This window comes from Rhinopithecus bieti, unplaced genomic scaffold (genome assembly GCF_001698545.2).
Source record: "Rhinopithecus bieti isolate Rb0 unplaced genomic scaffold, ASM169854v2 scaffold_18358, whole genome shotgun sequence".
Lineage (NCBI taxonomy): Eukaryota > Metazoa > Chordata > Mammalia > Primates > Cercopithecidae > Rhinopithecus > Rhinopithecus bieti.
Window position 1 is genome coordinate 240,918 of NW_016809144.1, and position 19,189 is coordinate 260,106.

General features: G+C 33.6%; 1 protein-coding gene across 7 annotated transcripts in view; it reads right to left on the reverse strand.

Moving 5' to 3' along the window:
* The window catches only part of SHPRH (SNF2 histone linker PHD RING helicase), an 81,115-nt gene that overhangs the window by 32,877 nt on the left and 29,049 nt on the right, over positions 1 to 19,189 (reverse strand). For all 7 annotated transcript variants that reach the window (XR_001888500.1, XM_017888783.1, XM_017888780.1 and 4 more), the window contains 12 exons: positions 18,935 to 19,098; positions 18,564 to 18,820; positions 16,721 to 16,842; positions 10,535 to 10,623; positions 9,561 to 9,653; positions 7,015 to 7,122; positions 5,938 to 6,080; positions 4,983 to 5,156; positions 4,609 to 4,671; positions 3,425 to 3,650; positions 1,605 to 1,748; positions 432 to 533 (listed from right to left, as the gene is read on the reverse strand). Coding sequence is in view for 6 of the 7 variants with exons in the window: in XM_017888783.1 (XP_017744272.1) it covers positions 432 to 533; positions 1,605 to 1,748; positions 3,425 to 3,650; positions 4,609 to 4,671; positions 4,983 to 5,156; positions 5,938 to 6,080; positions 7,015 to 7,122; positions 9,561 to 9,653; positions 10,535 to 10,623; positions 16,721 to 16,842; positions 18,564 to 18,820; positions 18,935 to 19,098 (1,685 nt within the window). In the remaining variant the exon portion in view is untranslated. The remainder of the gene's footprint in view (positions 1 to 431; positions 534 to 1,604; positions 1,749 to 3,424; positions 3,651 to 4,608; positions 4,672 to 4,982; positions 5,157 to 5,937; positions 6,081 to 7,014; positions 7,123 to 9,560; positions 9,654 to 10,534; positions 10,624 to 16,720; positions 16,843 to 18,563; positions 18,821 to 18,934; positions 19,099 to 19,189) is intronic.

Here is a 19,189-nt window from a genome sequence, read left to right on the forward strand (position 1 = left end):
ACTTAATATTTGAAGTCTACCTTTATTACCATGTACTCTGATTTAGTAGCTTTCCAAACACACTTCACAGTTTCAAATAACAAATTACAAAATATTTTTGTATTTACAAATGAATGCATGTGTATAAATTGTATTATGCTATTTTCACCAAGAGATACGTTGTAATACTTTTACTATTCAAGGCTTTGAACTATAGTCCATTTACATTGTTCTCTACTATACAGTGCATGCCTTCTATATCATCTGCATAATATAATTACTATAGATACAATATTCTTCTGTGATCTCTGTAGCTATTGTAGAGACACAGTGTTCGGACTCATATAACACAAAATATTAATTTAAAAAATTTGCACCATTATGAAAGGAGTCACTAAAATCATTTATGATAATACAGCATAGGAAAAAGTAGCATGTCTTAAAAACAATACCTTCTCCAAATTAGTTAGGTAAAGAAGCTGTCCAAGTTTTTTCTGAAGCTGTGATGTAGCAACAGCTTTATCATTTAGTAGTTTTATTCGGTTTTGTTCTACCTAAAGAAAATAAAATAAAACTTCTTTATTCTTTCAGAAAGACAGTTAAATTATATTAAATATGAACAATTCTCAATTCTCCAGTAATACAAATGTATTTTGTTTTTTAAAAAAACCCATTTACATTCTAAAACACAAGTTTTCAAAATAGATACTAGATAATATATTTCAAATGACTTTTTTTTTCTTTCAAATAGGAAATGTCCCTATGTACCTGAAGTTAGATAAAAAACAAACTCTAATTCTATTATGTACCATTTTTTTCAGTAATACATCCATGGAATAAAGAAAAGTTAAATGATTTGTTGCTCTGGCCTCAGTGATTTCATGAAATCCAGGAAAGAATTTCTCTGCCCTTCTTTCCTTTGTCCCCCTGGTAGAATACAGCAGAGAAGGAACACTCAAACAAGAATTTATTTTCTCAGAAAAACTTATTCAGAATTCACATTTAAGTGAGATAGTATATAATGAATATATCTAAATTTTTCCAAGTTACAGTCTCCAAGCTGTACAGAAAGACTTAAAGCACTAAACAAAAAAGAAATAATAATGAATTATAAAGGAAATAATATATTTTAATGGAGAATAAAAAAGATTGGTGGAGTAATGTTTTTAAACCTGAGTTACAAAGACAAATTTATTAGAAGGTAAAGTTGTTAATATTAGTTCATCATTAGCAAAAGAAACACTGCAAAAGAAAAGGTTTCAGTTGTTTTAAGGAAGATTTTCTACTTCTGATAAAACTAAGGTAACAGAAAATGTCTAAAAGTGACTGAGAATATCTATTGGTCTTAATAGCACATACAAGGTTTTAAACTCAAAAACAGATGAACGTGCAACCTGGAGAGAAACAAGATGCACCAAAATGCTAAGCATGTATGAGATACGAAATTGCTCATCTTCGACCATTTTTTATCTACAAAGACAATTTTCTATGGGTCAAATTAAAAATGGAGATTAAATACACACTTATAGTAGAGCTCAGTGCCCTGATTCTGCCTCTTCTATGGGTCTCTGATATCTGTGACATCTGCTTGCTGTTCCCTATTCTGTGATTTACTTGCCAATTACCTCGTGTGGTTCAATGATATGAGGAACAGGCGGATTAGGCTTTGGCTCCCTAGGATCACGCACTCTTAGTCGTTCTGTAGCCATTGCAAGTTCATCAACAGCAGACACACGATTCCTCAGAGCCATCCAATATTCATGAAGCAACTGAACAGAAAAGACAAACACAGTGGTAAAGCATGTAATTAAAACTGGTTAAAACCACCAAGATGTGCCTTAAGCAAACATCTTCAATGACATCTCACATTTTTTCGCTATGTGTCTAAAACAAGTAGTTCCTGGGGTCATTTTTAGAATGAAATGTGAATGAAAAAATCTCTATAGGACACCGCCTCTTTAGATTCTCAGGAACAGAATACAAAGATTTCTTGGTAGGACCAAAAATCTTTATAAAGTCCAATTGTAGGCTGCCAGAATCTCTTCTCTGTTTCATTTTTTTTAAATGTTTTTATTATAACATATTTCACATATTCAACTATGTATAAATGGTATGAAGAATACTAAAATATACAATCAAGTACCCACCAGAGAAAGAATAATATGAATTCCTTAGAAAGGCTCTGCATGTTCTTTCTCAACTGTATCACTCTTTCCTCACATATCCCTCCTTCAATACCCAACCATGGAGCAACCACTATTCTGAATTGTACTTATCCTGCTACACTTTTCACTGAACTTATAGTATATGAAACGTATTCTTAATAATTCAGTTATATATGTTTCTGAAATTCACAGAAATGGTATCAATCAGTATGCATTTTTTGACAGGCTCTCTTCACTGACTTTACATTTTCAGGTAGATCTGGTGGATATATATAGCGGGACCTCATTCAAGTAGCTCTTCTGTGAAAAGGTCTGCAAAGTTATGCACAAAAAAAAATGTACCAAGACCTGGGAGAACTGCACAATAAGCTCTCTTCTGGACAAAGGGCATGTGGCCAAACTGATTCGAAAGGAAGAATACAAGGGAAACTGCACATCGTACATAACACTTCTTCCAAGGCTTACTGTAATTAAGTGTGTTAATCTGCTTTGCATTCACAAGAGTAATGTGTGAGAAAAAAATTATTATAAACCAATGATTTCAATGCTATAAAAGTATTCCCCAATTTATGACATATGAACTGAGAGTACAAATAACTACCTTTCTGCATAAAAATTTTTATCCTACTTTAAAAAAGTAAAACTTTAAAAAAAACAAATTGAATAAAAATATGTCATTATAAATAAAACACTTCTTTCCTTCCTTTACCTATCTCACCTGGAAAGCAGTACAATGGATAACTAATCCAAATAAAACAATAATTGAAAATTAATGAATTATGAAATCTCAAGTACAGAGTTTTAATATGATGGAATCATTAAAGTACAAATATGAAAGGGCATATTGGTCTTTATTCATTGGAATGGTTTCCAGACTTAAAGGATGAGAAGTATTTACTATGTTCCCCAGTCTTTAAGGTAGTTGGTGCCTGCTTCTTATTCACAGAACGAAAACAAAGCTCTAATTTCATAAAATAGCAGTGGAAGATCAAGCTAATAATAGAATGAAAACTTTCATGGCTAAACAAAAAGTTTCATATAAGTTCCAGTTTAATAATGATTTTCTTATAGTAGTTTAATAAATAGAATGTCTTTATTTGAGTATTATGGTATTTGCTATCCTTTATTACAACAACTACATTTTAGGCAAAGAGAAATTATGCCACCCCAATCCGAAAAGAAGATTTTAAAAAACTAGAGAGAGAGAAAAAGTAGCAGTCAAAATTGATGTAAAAAAGAAGGAATTTTTAATTTTGGAAGGAAGTTTTAAAATACTATACCTTATATTCCTTCTTCCATGCTTCAAAGAGATCCATTGAAGTGCTTCCTTCATCAACAAATTCAATATCAAACCTATGCGATTTTGCAAATGATAGTATTGCTTTCATAGATCGCTCTGTCTCACTTATTGCCCAGAGACCCCGGGTGGTGGTAGGTGCTCGATCATCCACCAGTCCTTCTTCATCTTCTATCATCTCCTCAAATATTGCAGTCTGGCCTTTGACTCTGAAAACATAACAGAACAAAACAACAGTAACTGCTATCAGTGAGTGAAAAGCACTGTAAATGAGCGATATTAGCAAAGCAAATACAGAAGCAGGGTCAGTAACTTTTCAACAACAACTTTCAATGTGAGTTCTAAAAGAACATGTTTGGAAGTCTTTGGAAAAAACAAAGCAACCTTGGAAAAGCTGAAAACATCATAAATTTGGCCATTTTTTTTTTTTTTTTTAATTCTATCATGTAGACTGTAATAAACAAAAAGACTACTGATTCATTTGCCATAACACAACACAAAAATCTTGTTTTCTTCCTTCACATGCAGAAGTGAATGCTTGGCAAGGAAACATGTGGGGAAAATTTCTATTTTAGAGAATTTATATCTGTTGGAGATGAATGAACAGAATTTAGATAGAAACATGAAGAAATGTATTATTTACTTCAGTAATAACAGAAACAGATTTGACCTAAAACAGAATAGTAACATACCTGGATGAAAGTGGACACATTTATTATTCTAACAAGCTTCCCTCTGAGAATCCAAGTGTTTGTGATGATGTTTACTTACGGTTTTATTAAAGTAATAACATATTTGATTGTGTCATTCTTTATTCTTGAAGAAGTTATGCCAGATACTATAAGTTCTACCTTGAATAGCAGTAAAATGCTAGTAAAATCTATATAATTCAAACCCATTGGACTCTAGAGTCTGGGATTTTACCACTCTCCAAAACTGCACCTCAATTAATTATATATTACTACACTATGAACATTTAGGGGGTAACTTCTGGATAGGTAAAACTGGGCATATTAAACAATCAAAATGCCAAAGGTGTACTAATCAATTTAATTAAAGAAACAATATAATAAAGGTTACTGTGGGGGAAAATATAGCCATATCAAATACTGAGTCTTGAAAAATGTTTCATTTTCTTGACAGGTAATAATCAAATAGAGAACTTACGTGTTGGAAAATAGCTTTGATTCATACTCTGTGAACAATTCATCAGCTTTACAAAAGACACAGCTGAAAAAAAAAGATTAACAGAGAAATATTCACAAACATAACCAGCAATCTGATAATTTTAAGGAGAAGCTTAATATTTTAATTTCATTTCTCTTTCTACTAGATACGTCATTTTGGAAAAAAAAATTACATGGTTTTCATACCTTGTCCTTGAGACTTTATTTTTTTTTAAATTAGATTGATAATCTCTTTCTACTTCTGTCTCAATTAAAACGAAAAACCTTTACTATATGAGTCAATTGTTTCTTCTCTAAGAAATCTAACTTAAAGAAATGGTATCATTTCATTGTATGATTTCTTCCATTACCTACCAGTTGAGAGGAAGTCTGGCTGGTCGGAGGTGGCAGACTGTTGCAGACTCAATAACATTACGAGATGGAGGTCCCTCCAGGTTTTTTACAGCCTCTCTTACTAGCTTCTGGCATTTATTTAGCTCTTCCATTTGTGTTGTAAGTAAGAACTGAAGACCTCTGCAGTCACGGAACCTGATTCCCACACCAGCGCCACACACAACACAAAGAAAATAATAGGTCAATTTCCTCAAATTCAGAAAATGGTTGCCAAACAAAGTGTTAAAGAAACTGTTTGTTGTTTGTTTGTTTGTTTAACCAGCAACATTTGACTGAGTTTTCCTACAGTGTATTCAAAGTATAATATTGGGCTGTCTACTGTAAAAGACACCAAAAAAATTTGATAGTCCTGGGATCAGGAACTGAAAAGAGCAGGAAAATGTATGTCTCTGTCTCAGATATCTTTGAAAGTGTACGACTGCCACATTCTTCCGTTTTAAGCCTGACTACAGATAGCCCTCCTGACATCCTTGCTCTATATGAGGAGGTGCCTGCAGGATGAAACATAAAAGCAGAAAATTGGGAAGAAAGAAGAAAAATGGCTAAGAGTTATATTCCTTGGTTGAATATATATATATATATGTATATACATTTAATTAAATCTGTAATTACAAACTATATACGAGGCACTTTGCCAAGCACTTTTCCTGTATAATTTCAATAGTTACTAATGTGCTCACATTATGAAGTGTAAAATATTAAAGTAACTAAAGTAACAAAGGTATGTGGCAGTTGTGAGTTAAACCCAATTATGGTACCCATAAAAAAGGCTGCAAAAAAGAAGTATGAATGTGTGTGTATAAGTTTATGAATGGAGAAAAAAAGTCAGTAATAATGAAAAATTAGAAACTAAAAAATACAAGGATTTCTTTGCTTTCAAAGTTATGATAGACACTTTTTCTTCCTGTTTTCTTACTTCTCTGACATAGAAAGCTTGCCAGTTTGTTGCTTGTAGTTGCTGGTTATTTCATTTAGCACTCGCTGAACAAGCTCCTCATCAATAGTAAATTCTATTGCTCTGTGGATCACATTTAGCCACCAAGGAGAATTAGAATGAATCTGTAAAAAAGGTAGCAGTTAATCAATTATTATTTTTTTTTAGTACTCACAAAGCTTCCATCAATGGGCAGGGTGGTGTCAAAATTCAAAGAAAGTAATAAATGCTATTCTCAAAGGGACTATCACAGAGGGGAGATGAGTACACATATTCCATGTACAATGCTCGCTTCCTCTTTTGAAAATATAATTAAAGAGAAACCCCTATTTCCTAGCTACTCTGGATAAATGAGAATTTGTTGTATGCATTTATATAACAAGGCTGTAACTAAAAAAATTATTTACACCAAATGAAAATTCAATAATCTATATATGTGAAAAGGTCACAGGTCTCTTTATCAGCATAAGAAAGCCTTCATTCTAATCTTTAACTAATTGAACTAGATTCTACTTAATGAATAATCTACAATAACTAACAAAATTATATCCCAGAATACTAATCAATCAGAAAGACAAAAATTTGCAACACCTGATTTAAACATTGAAAATAAAAGTGTATTTGTGTAACCTCTTTAGATTTTGCTACTGATTTCATAAAAGTGAAATTTTAGAAATGACAAATGGTATAAATTCTGCAGGAAAAATACCTGTGGTTCTAATGTTTTAACATTTTAAAACATCTCAGAAACAAGATAAAAAGGAGGGTATAGAAGTCTTTACTTTCTTCAGAAGACAACTGTTATATACACAAGGTCAGAGAAAACCCATGAGTTCAAAAGAAAGAGAACTCAAATAGTTGACTTATTTATGCATCTGTTCATTCAACCAATAATCATTGCTAACAGTTAAATAAACTTGTATTGTGGATCAGGCAATGTACTAGGTGCTAGGAATTCCAAGAAGTACAAAAAATTCAAGTTTCTCCCCACAAAAAAACCAAAACCCAAAATGATATCTGGAGACAAATACAAGTAAGAAATACTGCATTTTGGCATACCTTTCTTTGAAGCTCATGGATAGTCTGCTGCACAGGATATAAAGCTTGTTGGGCTTCAGCAACTTCTGTATTACACTTGCTCATATAGTGCTCTCGCAGCTGTTTGGCCTGTGTTGAAACAGAGAATATAAACTGTCACTCCCAATCAAGAATATAATTCAGTATGATGTTTCAAGAAGAATGGCTCATTTTGTATATTTAAAGCTACTTAACTGCATTTAAACATATAAGTACAACTACACTGTAGAGAAGATAAAAGTCATGCTAAAAATTCCTTATATATGGAAGTTAACACAATGTACCTGTGCAAGTAACAAAATTTAAGAAACACCAAAGACTTGTCTGCCAAATTTTTATTTAAATTATTTTTTTAGTTAGAATAAGCAAAGAGGGGAGAAAAAGAACAGTAATATTTCAAATGATAAGCAAAGCAAAGACACCTTTCTAAAACTTGGCTAATTGAGTTATTAAAATTTCTTAGAGTTACTGTAGTTTAAAAATAATCCTTGAGAATATATAGTAATATAGGTGTTAGGGACTAAATTTTGTTTCCCCAAAATTCATATGCTGAAGTCCTAAGAAAGTAGATTTTAAATGTTCTCACTACACACACACACACACAAACACACAAATAAAAATAGATAATTGATACGTTAATTAGTTTGACTTAGCCATTCTTCTTTTTTTTTTTTTTTTAATTACAAATTAAGTTCTAGGCTACATGTGCACAACGTGCAGGTTTGTTACATATGTATACATGTGCCATGTTGGTGTGCTGCACCCATTAACTTGTCATTTACATTAGGTATATCTCCTAATGCTATCCCTCCCCCCACCTCACAATAGGCCCCAGTGCGTGATGTTCCCCTTCCTGTGTCCAAGTGATCTCACTGTTCAATTCCCACCTATGAGCGAGAACATGTGGTGATTGGTTTTCTGTTCTTGCGATAGTTTGTTGAGAATGATGGTTTCCAGCTGCATCCATGTCCCTACAAAAGACACGAACTCATCTTTTTTTATGGATGCATAGTATTCCATGGTGTATATGTGCCACATTTTCTTAATCCAGTCTGTCACTGATGGACATTTGGGTTGATTCCAAGTCTTTGCTATTGTGAATAGTGCCGCAATAAACATACACGTGCATGTGTCTTTATAGCAGCATGATTTATAATCCTTTGGGTATATACCCAGTAATGGGATGGCTGGGTCAAATGGTATTTCTACACTGTTTTCCACAATGGTTGAACTAGTTTCCAGTACCAACAACGGTGTAAAAGTGTTCCTATTTCTCCACATCCTCTCCAGCACCTGTTGTTTCCTAACTTTTTAAAGATTGCCATTCTAACTGGTGTGACATGGTATCTCATTGTGGTTTTGATTCACATTTCTCTGATGGCTAGTGATGATGAGCATTTTTTCATGTGTCTGTTGGCTGTATAAATGTCTTCTTTTGAGAAGTGTCTGTTCATATCCTTTGCCCAGTTTTTGATGAGGCTGTTTTTTTTCTTGTAAATTTGTTTGAGTTCTTTGTAGGTTCTGGATATTAGCCCTTTGTCAGATGAGTAGATTGCAAAAATTTTCTCCCATTCTATAGGTTGCCTGTTCACTCTGATGGTAGTTTCTTTTGCTGTGCAGAAGCTCTTTAGTTTAATTAGATCCCATTTGTCAATTTTGGCTTTTGTTGCTGTTGCTTTTGGTGTATTAGACATGAAGTCCTTGCCCATGCCTATGTCCTGAATGGTATTACCTAGGTTTTCTTCTAGATTTAGCCATTCTAGTGTCTACATATATCAAAATATCACTCTCTACTCATAAATATATAAAATATTTGTTAATTAAAAGTTTACCAGGGCCCCTCCATCCCCAAAACCACCAGTGTAAAAAGGCTGTGCATATCTCATTTTTTATCTTGTTGACACAAATAAAGGCTCCATTTATAGGCTCAATACATTTCAAACATAACTCTTTTGATTTAGCTCTTTAATGTTTAACAACAGCAAAAATCCCTGGAAGAATGTGCATAATAAGCTATTAACAATTTATAGTAAAATAATTTATAATATCACTCTTCGATGTCATTCTTTTCAAAAATAGGCAACACTTTTTGTAGAGGAAACTTCTTTGAGAGAACTACCACCAAAAATTTGACTTTATTTACCCCCTTGAAAAATACAGAGAAAGGTGGAGAGAGTGCAAAAGTTTGTATATTTACTAAGCTACATCTTTTGTAGATCTGCCATGAGATCAAAGTTTCCTTTTTAAAACTCATTTATTTACCTCCCATTCTGTTGGCTACCAACAGCCATATCTACAACAAACATTTATCACATAACTGCAGGTAGATCAGCAGAGAAGCCAAATAATACGTACTGCTGCCATTCTCTGCTACCCAAAATCACGACAAAATTTGAAACATCAAAGTAACAGGAAAACGTGATTACATTTATTCATACGTTGTATGTCCTAGGATATGTCAACTATATGGAGCATAAAGTTTGAAGAAAATATACTTTCATAGAAAGAATGAAAAAAATAATAATTACCTCTTCCTCAAGTTGGCCATCACGCAAGGTAGGTGGTATCCCTGGATGCTTGGCTATCAACAATTCCATCAAGTTATGGGTAGCATGAAGTCTCTACAAACACATCAAAGGCAATAATAATGACAGTCAATGAAGAAGACTCTGAAGAGAACCTAATATTTATATGGCACACAAAACACTAACACCACATTAAGATCATATCACTGAATACTTTTCCTATAAAACAATCTGAGTACTACTACTTTGTTTTCTTTACTCAAGAGCAGGGTGTTAAGGTCTAGGACCTACCTGCCTTTTGTAACCTTTATCCATGCAGAATATAAGATTTATATTTAATTTTTCCTCTCCCTCCACTTTTTCATACGTTCCTCTAAATATCCACTCTGGTACTTGTGAACATGTTAGTCAGTCCCACGGTCAATATTCCGAATGGTAATGACATCTTACCTGGGACTCAAACCTAAACTTGCCAAAAGTAATAAACCCATGCTCACTTCCTATTTAGCTACAGAGCCTTGTTTATATGAGTCAATGACAGATCCAAGGGAAGTGTTATAATTAATATATCCAAATCTCCCTAATGACCTCTAAAAATTATCATTAGATAGGTTTTATTGCTTAGTTCCTTTTCTTTTTAATGAAAACCATGTGAATATGTTGATATTCATATGCAAAAGTGATAAAACTGACCTACTCTTGGAAGTACAAGTACTCTGAGCTATTTTTAAATGTAGCTTATATAGACTTACCTTGTCAGGCTTGTGCCCAAAACGTCCCTGAATGGAATAGAATAGTAGTGATTCTCAAATAGTGTACACACAAATCACCTAAAATGCTTATTGAGAAGACTGAATCCCAAGTTTCATCCAGTGATTATGACTGTTTGTTACCATTTATCCTCTTAAACGTTCAGAAAAATTATTTTGTTAAAAAAACAAACAGAATACATATGAAACTGTTTAGTCTTTACTTACTTGAAGTGAATCAGTTTTGAGTTTTCCTTTGTGTTCCTCCGAGGAGCGCAACACTTCTCTGTACAATTCTGCTGCCAAGGCATACTCACCTAAAGAATTAAAATGTATTTAAAGTATGAGAGTCACATATTTAGCTCCCAATGTCATCTAGTTGTCCATTATCTAAGAATACTGTAAAAATAAAATGTAATGATTATAACTATTTTAATAAAGAAATCTGACTTGGTATTAATACGATTGCCCAAGTTTTAAAAAAGGCTGAGTACAGTTCCTTTTTTAATTCCATGGAATATAATGTTCTTATATTACATTTGAAATATATAAAATTATACTGAAATATGTTTATAATCAAACCTGTCTGTAATGTTTTGAGACTATGCTACTGGATAAACTTTTAATTTAGACAAAAAAATCTCCTCTTGCTGAAGTTAAAGGGTGTCAATCACTAGTCATTATGATGTTTGAAATTAAGGAAAAACTTAAGGTAATTATAAACTATTTATAAAAAAATTTAAGACACTCCGACCAACCTACACATAATGATCAGAAAAATATACTATTCTTGGTAGCTATTATTGTTCTTGGTATTAGGCCAAATAATTTGCAATTAAAAACTTCATGTCAGAAACTTAGGGATCTCACCTCTACTTCTGGTCACACAAATCAGTTAGTCTGAGATGTACGCTGTTTTTTACTATTAATAATTAGCACCTCATTCAAATAAAGCAATTCAAAAAGTATCGATTAAAGCACAGGCTGGCAAAGTATGGCCCACGGGTCATTTCTACCCTCTGCCTATCTGTTGGGCCCACCAGCTTAGAATGAATTTTACATTTTTAATAGTTGAAAAATATTTAAAAAAAAATTCGTGACATGTGAAAATTAAATTTCAAGGTCCATAAATAGTTTTATTAGAACCCAGCTCTGTTCATTTGTTTTTGTACTGCCTGTGGCTGCTGTTGTACTACAACAGTCAAGCTGATAGTTGTGCAGAGATCTTATGGCTTGCAATGCCTATGTATTATCTACTTCTTTACATAGGAAGTTTGACGATACCTCAATAAAATAAGAGATGAACATTTTTAATGGCTTGAATAATAGAATCTTAATTGCTGCTTGGAAAATAAAAAAACAGGTAAATTATAAACACTATTAAAGCAAAAATCTAACAGTGGCAAAACCATGCAATCAAATACCAAAAAACGGTACACAGATGTTCTAGCTCTTATTTGCTGAGCAAGTTTTTTTCCTAAGTATCACACATACTCCTTTTTAAAAAAAACTTCAAGTTGGTTTGATGAATATCATGTAATTAGGACCATGTTCATAGTTACAATGAGATATATGTATATGCAAACCTTTGTAAATTTTGAAGTCGTGTCTTCTTTTAGCTCATATATAAGTTTATACACATATCTTAATTTTGTTAAAACATACATAACATTTACCATCTCAGCCCTTTCTAAAGTGTGTAGTTCAGTGGCATTATGCATATTCAGTGTTGTGCAAAATACCTAATTTAAAAGAAATTTTTGGAATAGCTCTTATACTACTGCTTTACATCTAGTTCTATTAGTTAGCTAATACAAAGCTTTCTAAAACACACATTATCAAACAACTGTAGTCAGCCAATTTCTATTCCCTTTAAATAAGCGAGAAGATTATTTTCACAATAATAAAGTTACATTATAACGCAGGCATTAACATTCAATTATCTTCACGGTGAGTTCTTTTTTAGTTAAGAGTCTTGATTAAAGCTTTTCAAAGGACATTATGAATTCTATCAGTGTTTATACTATCATTTATAGAGAATAATTCATTTAACAATTTTCTCTTCATAATTACCATACCTTTTAAAGAAGGTATAGTGATTGGACTATAGTGTGAAGCAGCTGAATTTGACCTATTCACTATAATACCTGGTTTTTCACGTTTATTTTAAAAAAGACATGCTTTCTGAGGAAGACAAAAAAATACCCATATTCAAAGTTACAAAGGTTTAAGTCAAATTTGGAAATACCCATTCTTAGCCACTTGATGGCGCTAACATTTCTGAGTAAACTGTAGTGGATTTGATATTGTCAAGTTAATTTTCTCCAAAAATCATCTGCAGAAAACACGATGTTCAAAATTGGAATAATAAAATGTGTTTAATACCAGTCAAGGAGAATCTCAGAATATGAATTAATGTATCACATGTATTTATTTACATATAATATAAGCAAATATTTTTAGAGTTTGAAATTAATTTTAGATTTCTTTGAGAAGTCAGACCTTCACTGTCCGATCTTCACATTAGAAGAATCTAATTTATGTAAGTTATATATGTCATGTTACTTTAAAAAATGAATATTGTTTAACACATCACTATGAAGTTAATAAAAACTAAAAGCAGCAAATCTATTACAATTAAGTAGAAAATTACAATTAGGCCAGGCGCGGTGGCTCAAACCTATAATCCTAGCACTTTGGGAGGCCGAGATGGGCGGCTCATGAGGTCAGGAGATCGAGACCATCCTGGCTAACATGGTGAAACCCCGTCTCTACCAAAAAAATACAAAAAACTAGCCGGGCGAGGTGGCGGGCGCCTGTAGTCCCAGCTACTCGGGAGGCTGAGGCAGGAGAATTGTGTAAACCTGGGAGGCGGAGTTTGCAGTGAGCTGAGATCCGGCCACAGAACTCCAGCCTGGGCGACAGAGCGAGACTCCGTCTCAAAAAAAAAAAAAAAAAAAAAAAAAAAAGAAAATTACAATTAAATTCAGAAGGAATATATCCTTTATTAATGGACTTTCTGGTAGGGGATTTCTCTTAATAATAAACAATACACTGCTAGCTAAATTGAGGACTTTCTAGGGAATACTCTAGAGGGGAGATTTGTCCACCAAGTTACATGCACTATATGTGAACAATTTAACAGGAATATATAATAATATGCCTTTTTCTATTAGATATTGATAACAGAATTTACATTGTGAGTAGGTTGAAAGTGGTAAGAATGAGGTAACCTTCATATTACCATAATCAATAACATAATTCTTCATCTCTATGTTTTTATAAAGTTTTCAATGTGCTTCCACATTTTGTATTAAGAACAACAGTTGAGGTAAGTAAAGCACCTGTATATTTTATTGACAAAGATACAGAAGTTCGGAAATCTTGACCAGTATACACTATTTCATAGGGTTCCAACTGCAGCATGTAAGAAGGCCCATCCTATTCAGTTCTTGTCCAGAGCTATTTCTACTAAGCTTCTGAGAATCCTTATAACTCTACCCAAGTATCTAGCACAATAAGAGATACTTGCCATTTCTGGTTCTATTATGCTAAAGAGCTAACCACTACAGATGGGCTTCTCAAAGAGGCTTAATGTAAGAGTATTTCCTTATACTCTATAAAAAGCAAACATTTCTTTGGGCAACTGATTTCTTTGTACTTCATTTGCTCTTGTTTTAAATTTCTTAAGGTAGCAGTTGAAGTCTCCGATATGAAACTTTTTTCTTTTCTAGTACATGTTTAATGCTATGAATTTCTTTTTAATAACTGATTTGCTGCACCCCACAAATTTTGGTATTTCATTTTTATTCACTTCAAAGTATCTCCTACTTTCCCTTTTATTTTTTAACCCAAAGGTTTAGAAGTGTGTTTTAATTTCAAAGTATTTGGGGACTTTCTAATTATCCTTCTGCTATTGGCATCTACCACTGTGGCCACAGAATATACTCTGTAGGCATGAATCCTCTGAAATTTACTGCCTTGTTTTACAGACCAGAATATGCCATATCTGCATACACATTTAACATGTACTTGAAAACAATGTATATTCCTCTTTGGTTGGGTAGTCAATAAACACTGATTAGGTCAACTAGTTGACAGTGGTGTCTGAGCTATGTATGCCCTCACTTATTTTTTACTTATTCTATATATAACTGAGAGAGGGATGTAGAAATCTCTGACATTACACACTTGTTTATTTCTCATTATAATTCTATCAGTTTTTAGTATTTATTTTGAAACTCTTATTTTAGATACATTTAGAATTTTTTTCTCTAGTGATAAAGTAACACCCTTTATCCTTGGTAACATTCTTTGCTCTGAAATCTACTTTAGAAGCTCCAGTGGTACAATCAGTTAGTAGGCAGTATTAATAAGAAATCTATTTTACGTGACAGAAATATAGTGGCTTTATCTTTTGATTAGTGTTAATGTATCTTTTTTCATCCTCTTACATTTGCATCTTTAAATATAAAGTGGGTTTCTTATAGAGAACATATTGATGGTTATTGTTTGTTTTTAATCCAGTCTGACAATCCAGGCCTCTTAATTGGGATATTCAGACCATTACAGTTTACGTGATCACTGATAAGCTTGTGTTTAAATCTACCATCTTGCTGTTTGTTTTCTAATCATCTCATTTGTTTTTTGAACCTTTTTTACTTTTTGCTTTTTTTTTGATAGAAGATTTATTTATTATTATTATTTATTTTTTTGAGACGGAGTCCCGCTCTGTAGCCCAGGCTGGGGTGCACTGGTACAATTTCGGCTCACTGCAATCTCCACCTCCAGGGTTCAAGCGATTTTCCTGTCTCAGCCTCCCAAGTAGCTGGGACTACAGGCGCATGCCATCACGCCCAGCTAATTTTCATACTTTTAGTAGAGACAGGGTTTCACCATGTTGGCCAGGATAGTCTCTATCTCCTAACCTCGTGATCTGCCCGCCTCGGCTTCCCAAAGTGCTGGGATTATAGGCACGAACCACCGCGCCTGGTTGATTTTTAATTTTTTTACTTTTATCTACTCTTTTGGATTATTACCTCTAACTCCTTGTTGTATTTTGAAGTGGTGGCTGTGGGGTGCACATTCTTTGCCTTGTCACAATCTACCTTCATATAATATTATACCTCTTTATATACAGGATAATAATCTTACAATATTATACATCTGTGTCTCCCCACACTGACTTTGTATTATTGCTTTTGTACATTGTACAATTACATGATATAAAACCCACAATATATTTCTTCCTGTGTTTTTTTTTTTTTTTTTCTTTTTTCCTTTGGGGACTCCACACATTTATATCAGACCATGTGAAGTAGTCCACAACCTCACTGGTGCTCTTTTCAAAATTTTCAGTCTTCTTCATTTGTTTTTCATGTTGGAGAGTTTCTATCACTATTCTACACTTTAGACTTTATTGATTTTTTTCTTAGGCCGTGTCTAATTTATTTATTAAGTCAATTTTCTATATTAGACATTGAAATTTTGATTTCCAGAAGTTTGAATGTTTTCAGTGTTTCTACTTAACACGTTTCATCTTTACTCTTGAACCTACGGAATACAGTTTTAATGTTTCTCATCTTTATATGGAAAGGTGTGTCCACATGGAGCTTATTAAAAGTGCCAGTTATATAACTTTGCTTCCAGCCAAGGTAGAGTAACAGAGAATGGATTTACTCTCTTTCCTGTAAAAACTAGAGTAACAGGCAAAATACATGAAATGACAGTTTGTAAGATATTAGACCTAACGCAAAAAGAGTGATCCATGACAGATGGAGAAGTCACTAATATTCATCCATGTAAATACGTAAATATAAGATGCTCTTTCTAACCTGCTTTAATTTTGTGCATAATATAGAACACTGTAACTTTCTACATATACATTTTGTGTCTGTGTGGGAGGATGTGTGTGTACTTGTCACCCTCTGTAAGAATTTAAGGTCTGCAAGATCAGAGAGTTACTTTATTTACCATATCATCGTTACCTAGATGAGGTGTGGCACACAAATATTTGCTGAAAAAATGATCCTACAAATAATACTATTTTTAAATCAATGAACAATATCCCTTTAATGTGTCAAAATTTAACCATTTTTCTATTTCTAATTATTTTGACTACTTGTTTACCATTAAACTATTAAAGACTAAGATTAACAACTTAAATACAAATCTGTGTATCCTCATTTCCTCAAAAAAAAACTAAAAATGGAAATGTTTGGTTAAATCATATGTAAACTTCAAAGATTTTTGAGACGTTCTATGAAACTGCTCTCTATTAAGTTGAACCTATTTAAACTATATTCAGTAGTGTGTGAGAGTATCTTTTTGGGAGGGATTTTGATTTTTTCTATAATTAACTTTACTCAGGAAGTGTTTGGAAGAATCAGAGATAACAAAGCAATCACCTTCTACCTTTAATAATATGAATGCCTGCTAAGCCATTGAGAGCACAAACTAGCTGTCGATGTGCTTCTTCACATTCAGTTCCACATTTCTTCTGCAGAGATGTCAGCAGCTCTTCCATTGTCATGGTGCTAAAAGAAAAGGTAGACTGTGAAAACTAGAAAGAAAATCCCAAGTGTTACTCCAGTGGGAGTGTTATATCACAAATGATCAAGAGTATGAGACTCTTGCAGTTTTTGTGATATCTCTAGCATTTCTTTTTTGCTTCCATTTTACCATTATTTTTTCCCATGTAAGTACCTTTATTTGATCACATCATTCTTTAAGTTTTCCCATTTCAGTAAAGGTAGAACGAAACTAGAAAATCTTCCTCAAGAACAAAGTACAACATGATATATTTAAACATTACAAATATTAAAATGTAAGACTGACTCTGAATCCCAGCACTGCAACTTAATTAGAAAACCTCTTTGAGCCTGAATATTTTTTTAATCAGTAAAAAATGAAGATCCTCAAAAGTTAAATGCCATTCCACTGAAAGGTTGTCTAACCTTAACCATTCACATATAATTTGTTTTTGGACTCTAACTGTACATAGCAATTTGTACATATACCTTTTGAAATTTACCATGTTCACTTCATAGTTTAGAAATCTGTAATTTTCATCATTTCCCTTATTTGTCTACAACCTGCTTAAAAGCAAAGACAAAATTGAATCCTCTTTCTATCTCTTATAGCCAAAGGCCAGTTCCTGAGTTGCAGTCTGATTCACAAAAACTTTCTGAGATAACAGAGTATTATGAACACAAATTTCTTAATGTTCTCAGAATGAATAATGGGAGAGATAGAAAATATTTAATGGTAATCTAATTCCTTGATGTGGGAACTATGAAATAAAGTAAGAGCAAAAGCCTTTCATATCTGGAGTACAGCCAAAACCCTAAATAACAAAATAATAATTTTTAAAAAACCTCAACAATAATCCTAATTTAAAAAAAAAATGTTCAAGGCCAGGTGTGGTGGTTCATGCCTGTCATCCCAACAGTTTGGGAGGGTGAGACAGGAGGACTGCTTGGGGCCAGGTGTTCAGGATCAGCTCAGGCAACATAGCAAGGCCCTGTCTCTACAAAAATATAAAACAGGCCGGGCGTGGTGGCTCATGCCTGTAATCTCAGCACTTTGGGAGGCTGAGCGGGGTGGATTACCTGGAGATCAGAAGTTCAAGACCAGCCTGACCAACATGATGAAACCCCACGTCTACTAAAAATACAAAATTAGCTGGGTGTGGTGGCACATGTCTGTAATCCCTGCTACTTGCAAGGGTGGGGCAGGAGAATCGCTGGAACCCAGGAAGCGGAGATCGCAGTAAGCTGAGATTGTGCCACTGCACTCTAGCCTGGGCAACAAGAGTGAAACTCCATCTCAAAAAATAAAACAAAATAAAATAATATAAAATAAAATAATTAGCTGGCTGTAGTAGCGTGCACTTGTAGTCTTAGCTACTTGAGAGGCTGGGGCAGGAGGATCACTTGAGCCCAGGAATTTGAGGCTGCCACTGTGAGCTATGATCATATCACTGCACTCCAGCCTGGGAAAGAGAGTGAGATGCTGTCTCAAAAAAAAAAAAAAAAAAAAAAACAACCAAACCCACTGCAAAAGAGAAAAGCTGAAAACCATGAAAATAATTTTGATATAATTCTCTGTTGCAAATGAGGTTCCACACCAAAGAAAATCCTCCACACCATTAAAAATAACTGACAACTCAGTTACACGTCTCTGAATGAAACTATGGGCTAGAAATATTGTCTATTATGATATAGCAACTGCAATATTAAAAAGTTGATAATAAAACCTTTTTTGGAGTGGCAAGAACTCCCCACGAACAGCCTGTGGGTGACAGCAGGCCTGTCTGAGCCTCAGCAATGGATACAGGATAGAGGTGACAGTCCTTCTCTCCAGGCTGCTGAGCTTCAGAGCCCAGTCAGAAATCTTCCTGAGTTTTACCACCACATCCTGGCAGCACACCTCATGCTGACGGTGATAGAAATGCCTTTCCACTGGAGAAAAGTGGAGCCAGTGTATTTCTTCGGTTTGTGGTGGTATTTGGATCTGTAAAAAGGAGCAGAAAAAAAAAAAAAGATGTCACCTAAAAATTTAACTTTCTATCCCAGTTGTTTCTTTTCTCTTATAGTAGCTTTATCAATAAAAACTTATTGTACTGACTTGGTCAATCACATCTTTCTTTGCAGACCTCCACAGTATCTTGGCAATAAAGCTGTAGAGATGCTGAGGATTATTCTTGCAGTAAGGCCGATAGAGAAGTCGAACCCACCAGTGTTTGACACAGTAAGGTTCAATACCAAGAAAGACCACTAACCCAAAAAGATCTGAAAAGAAAAAAATAAAGTACATTGAGAATAACTCTATTACTTCATTACTAGTTTGCAGAAGCGTTTCTACAGACATTACACGCACATA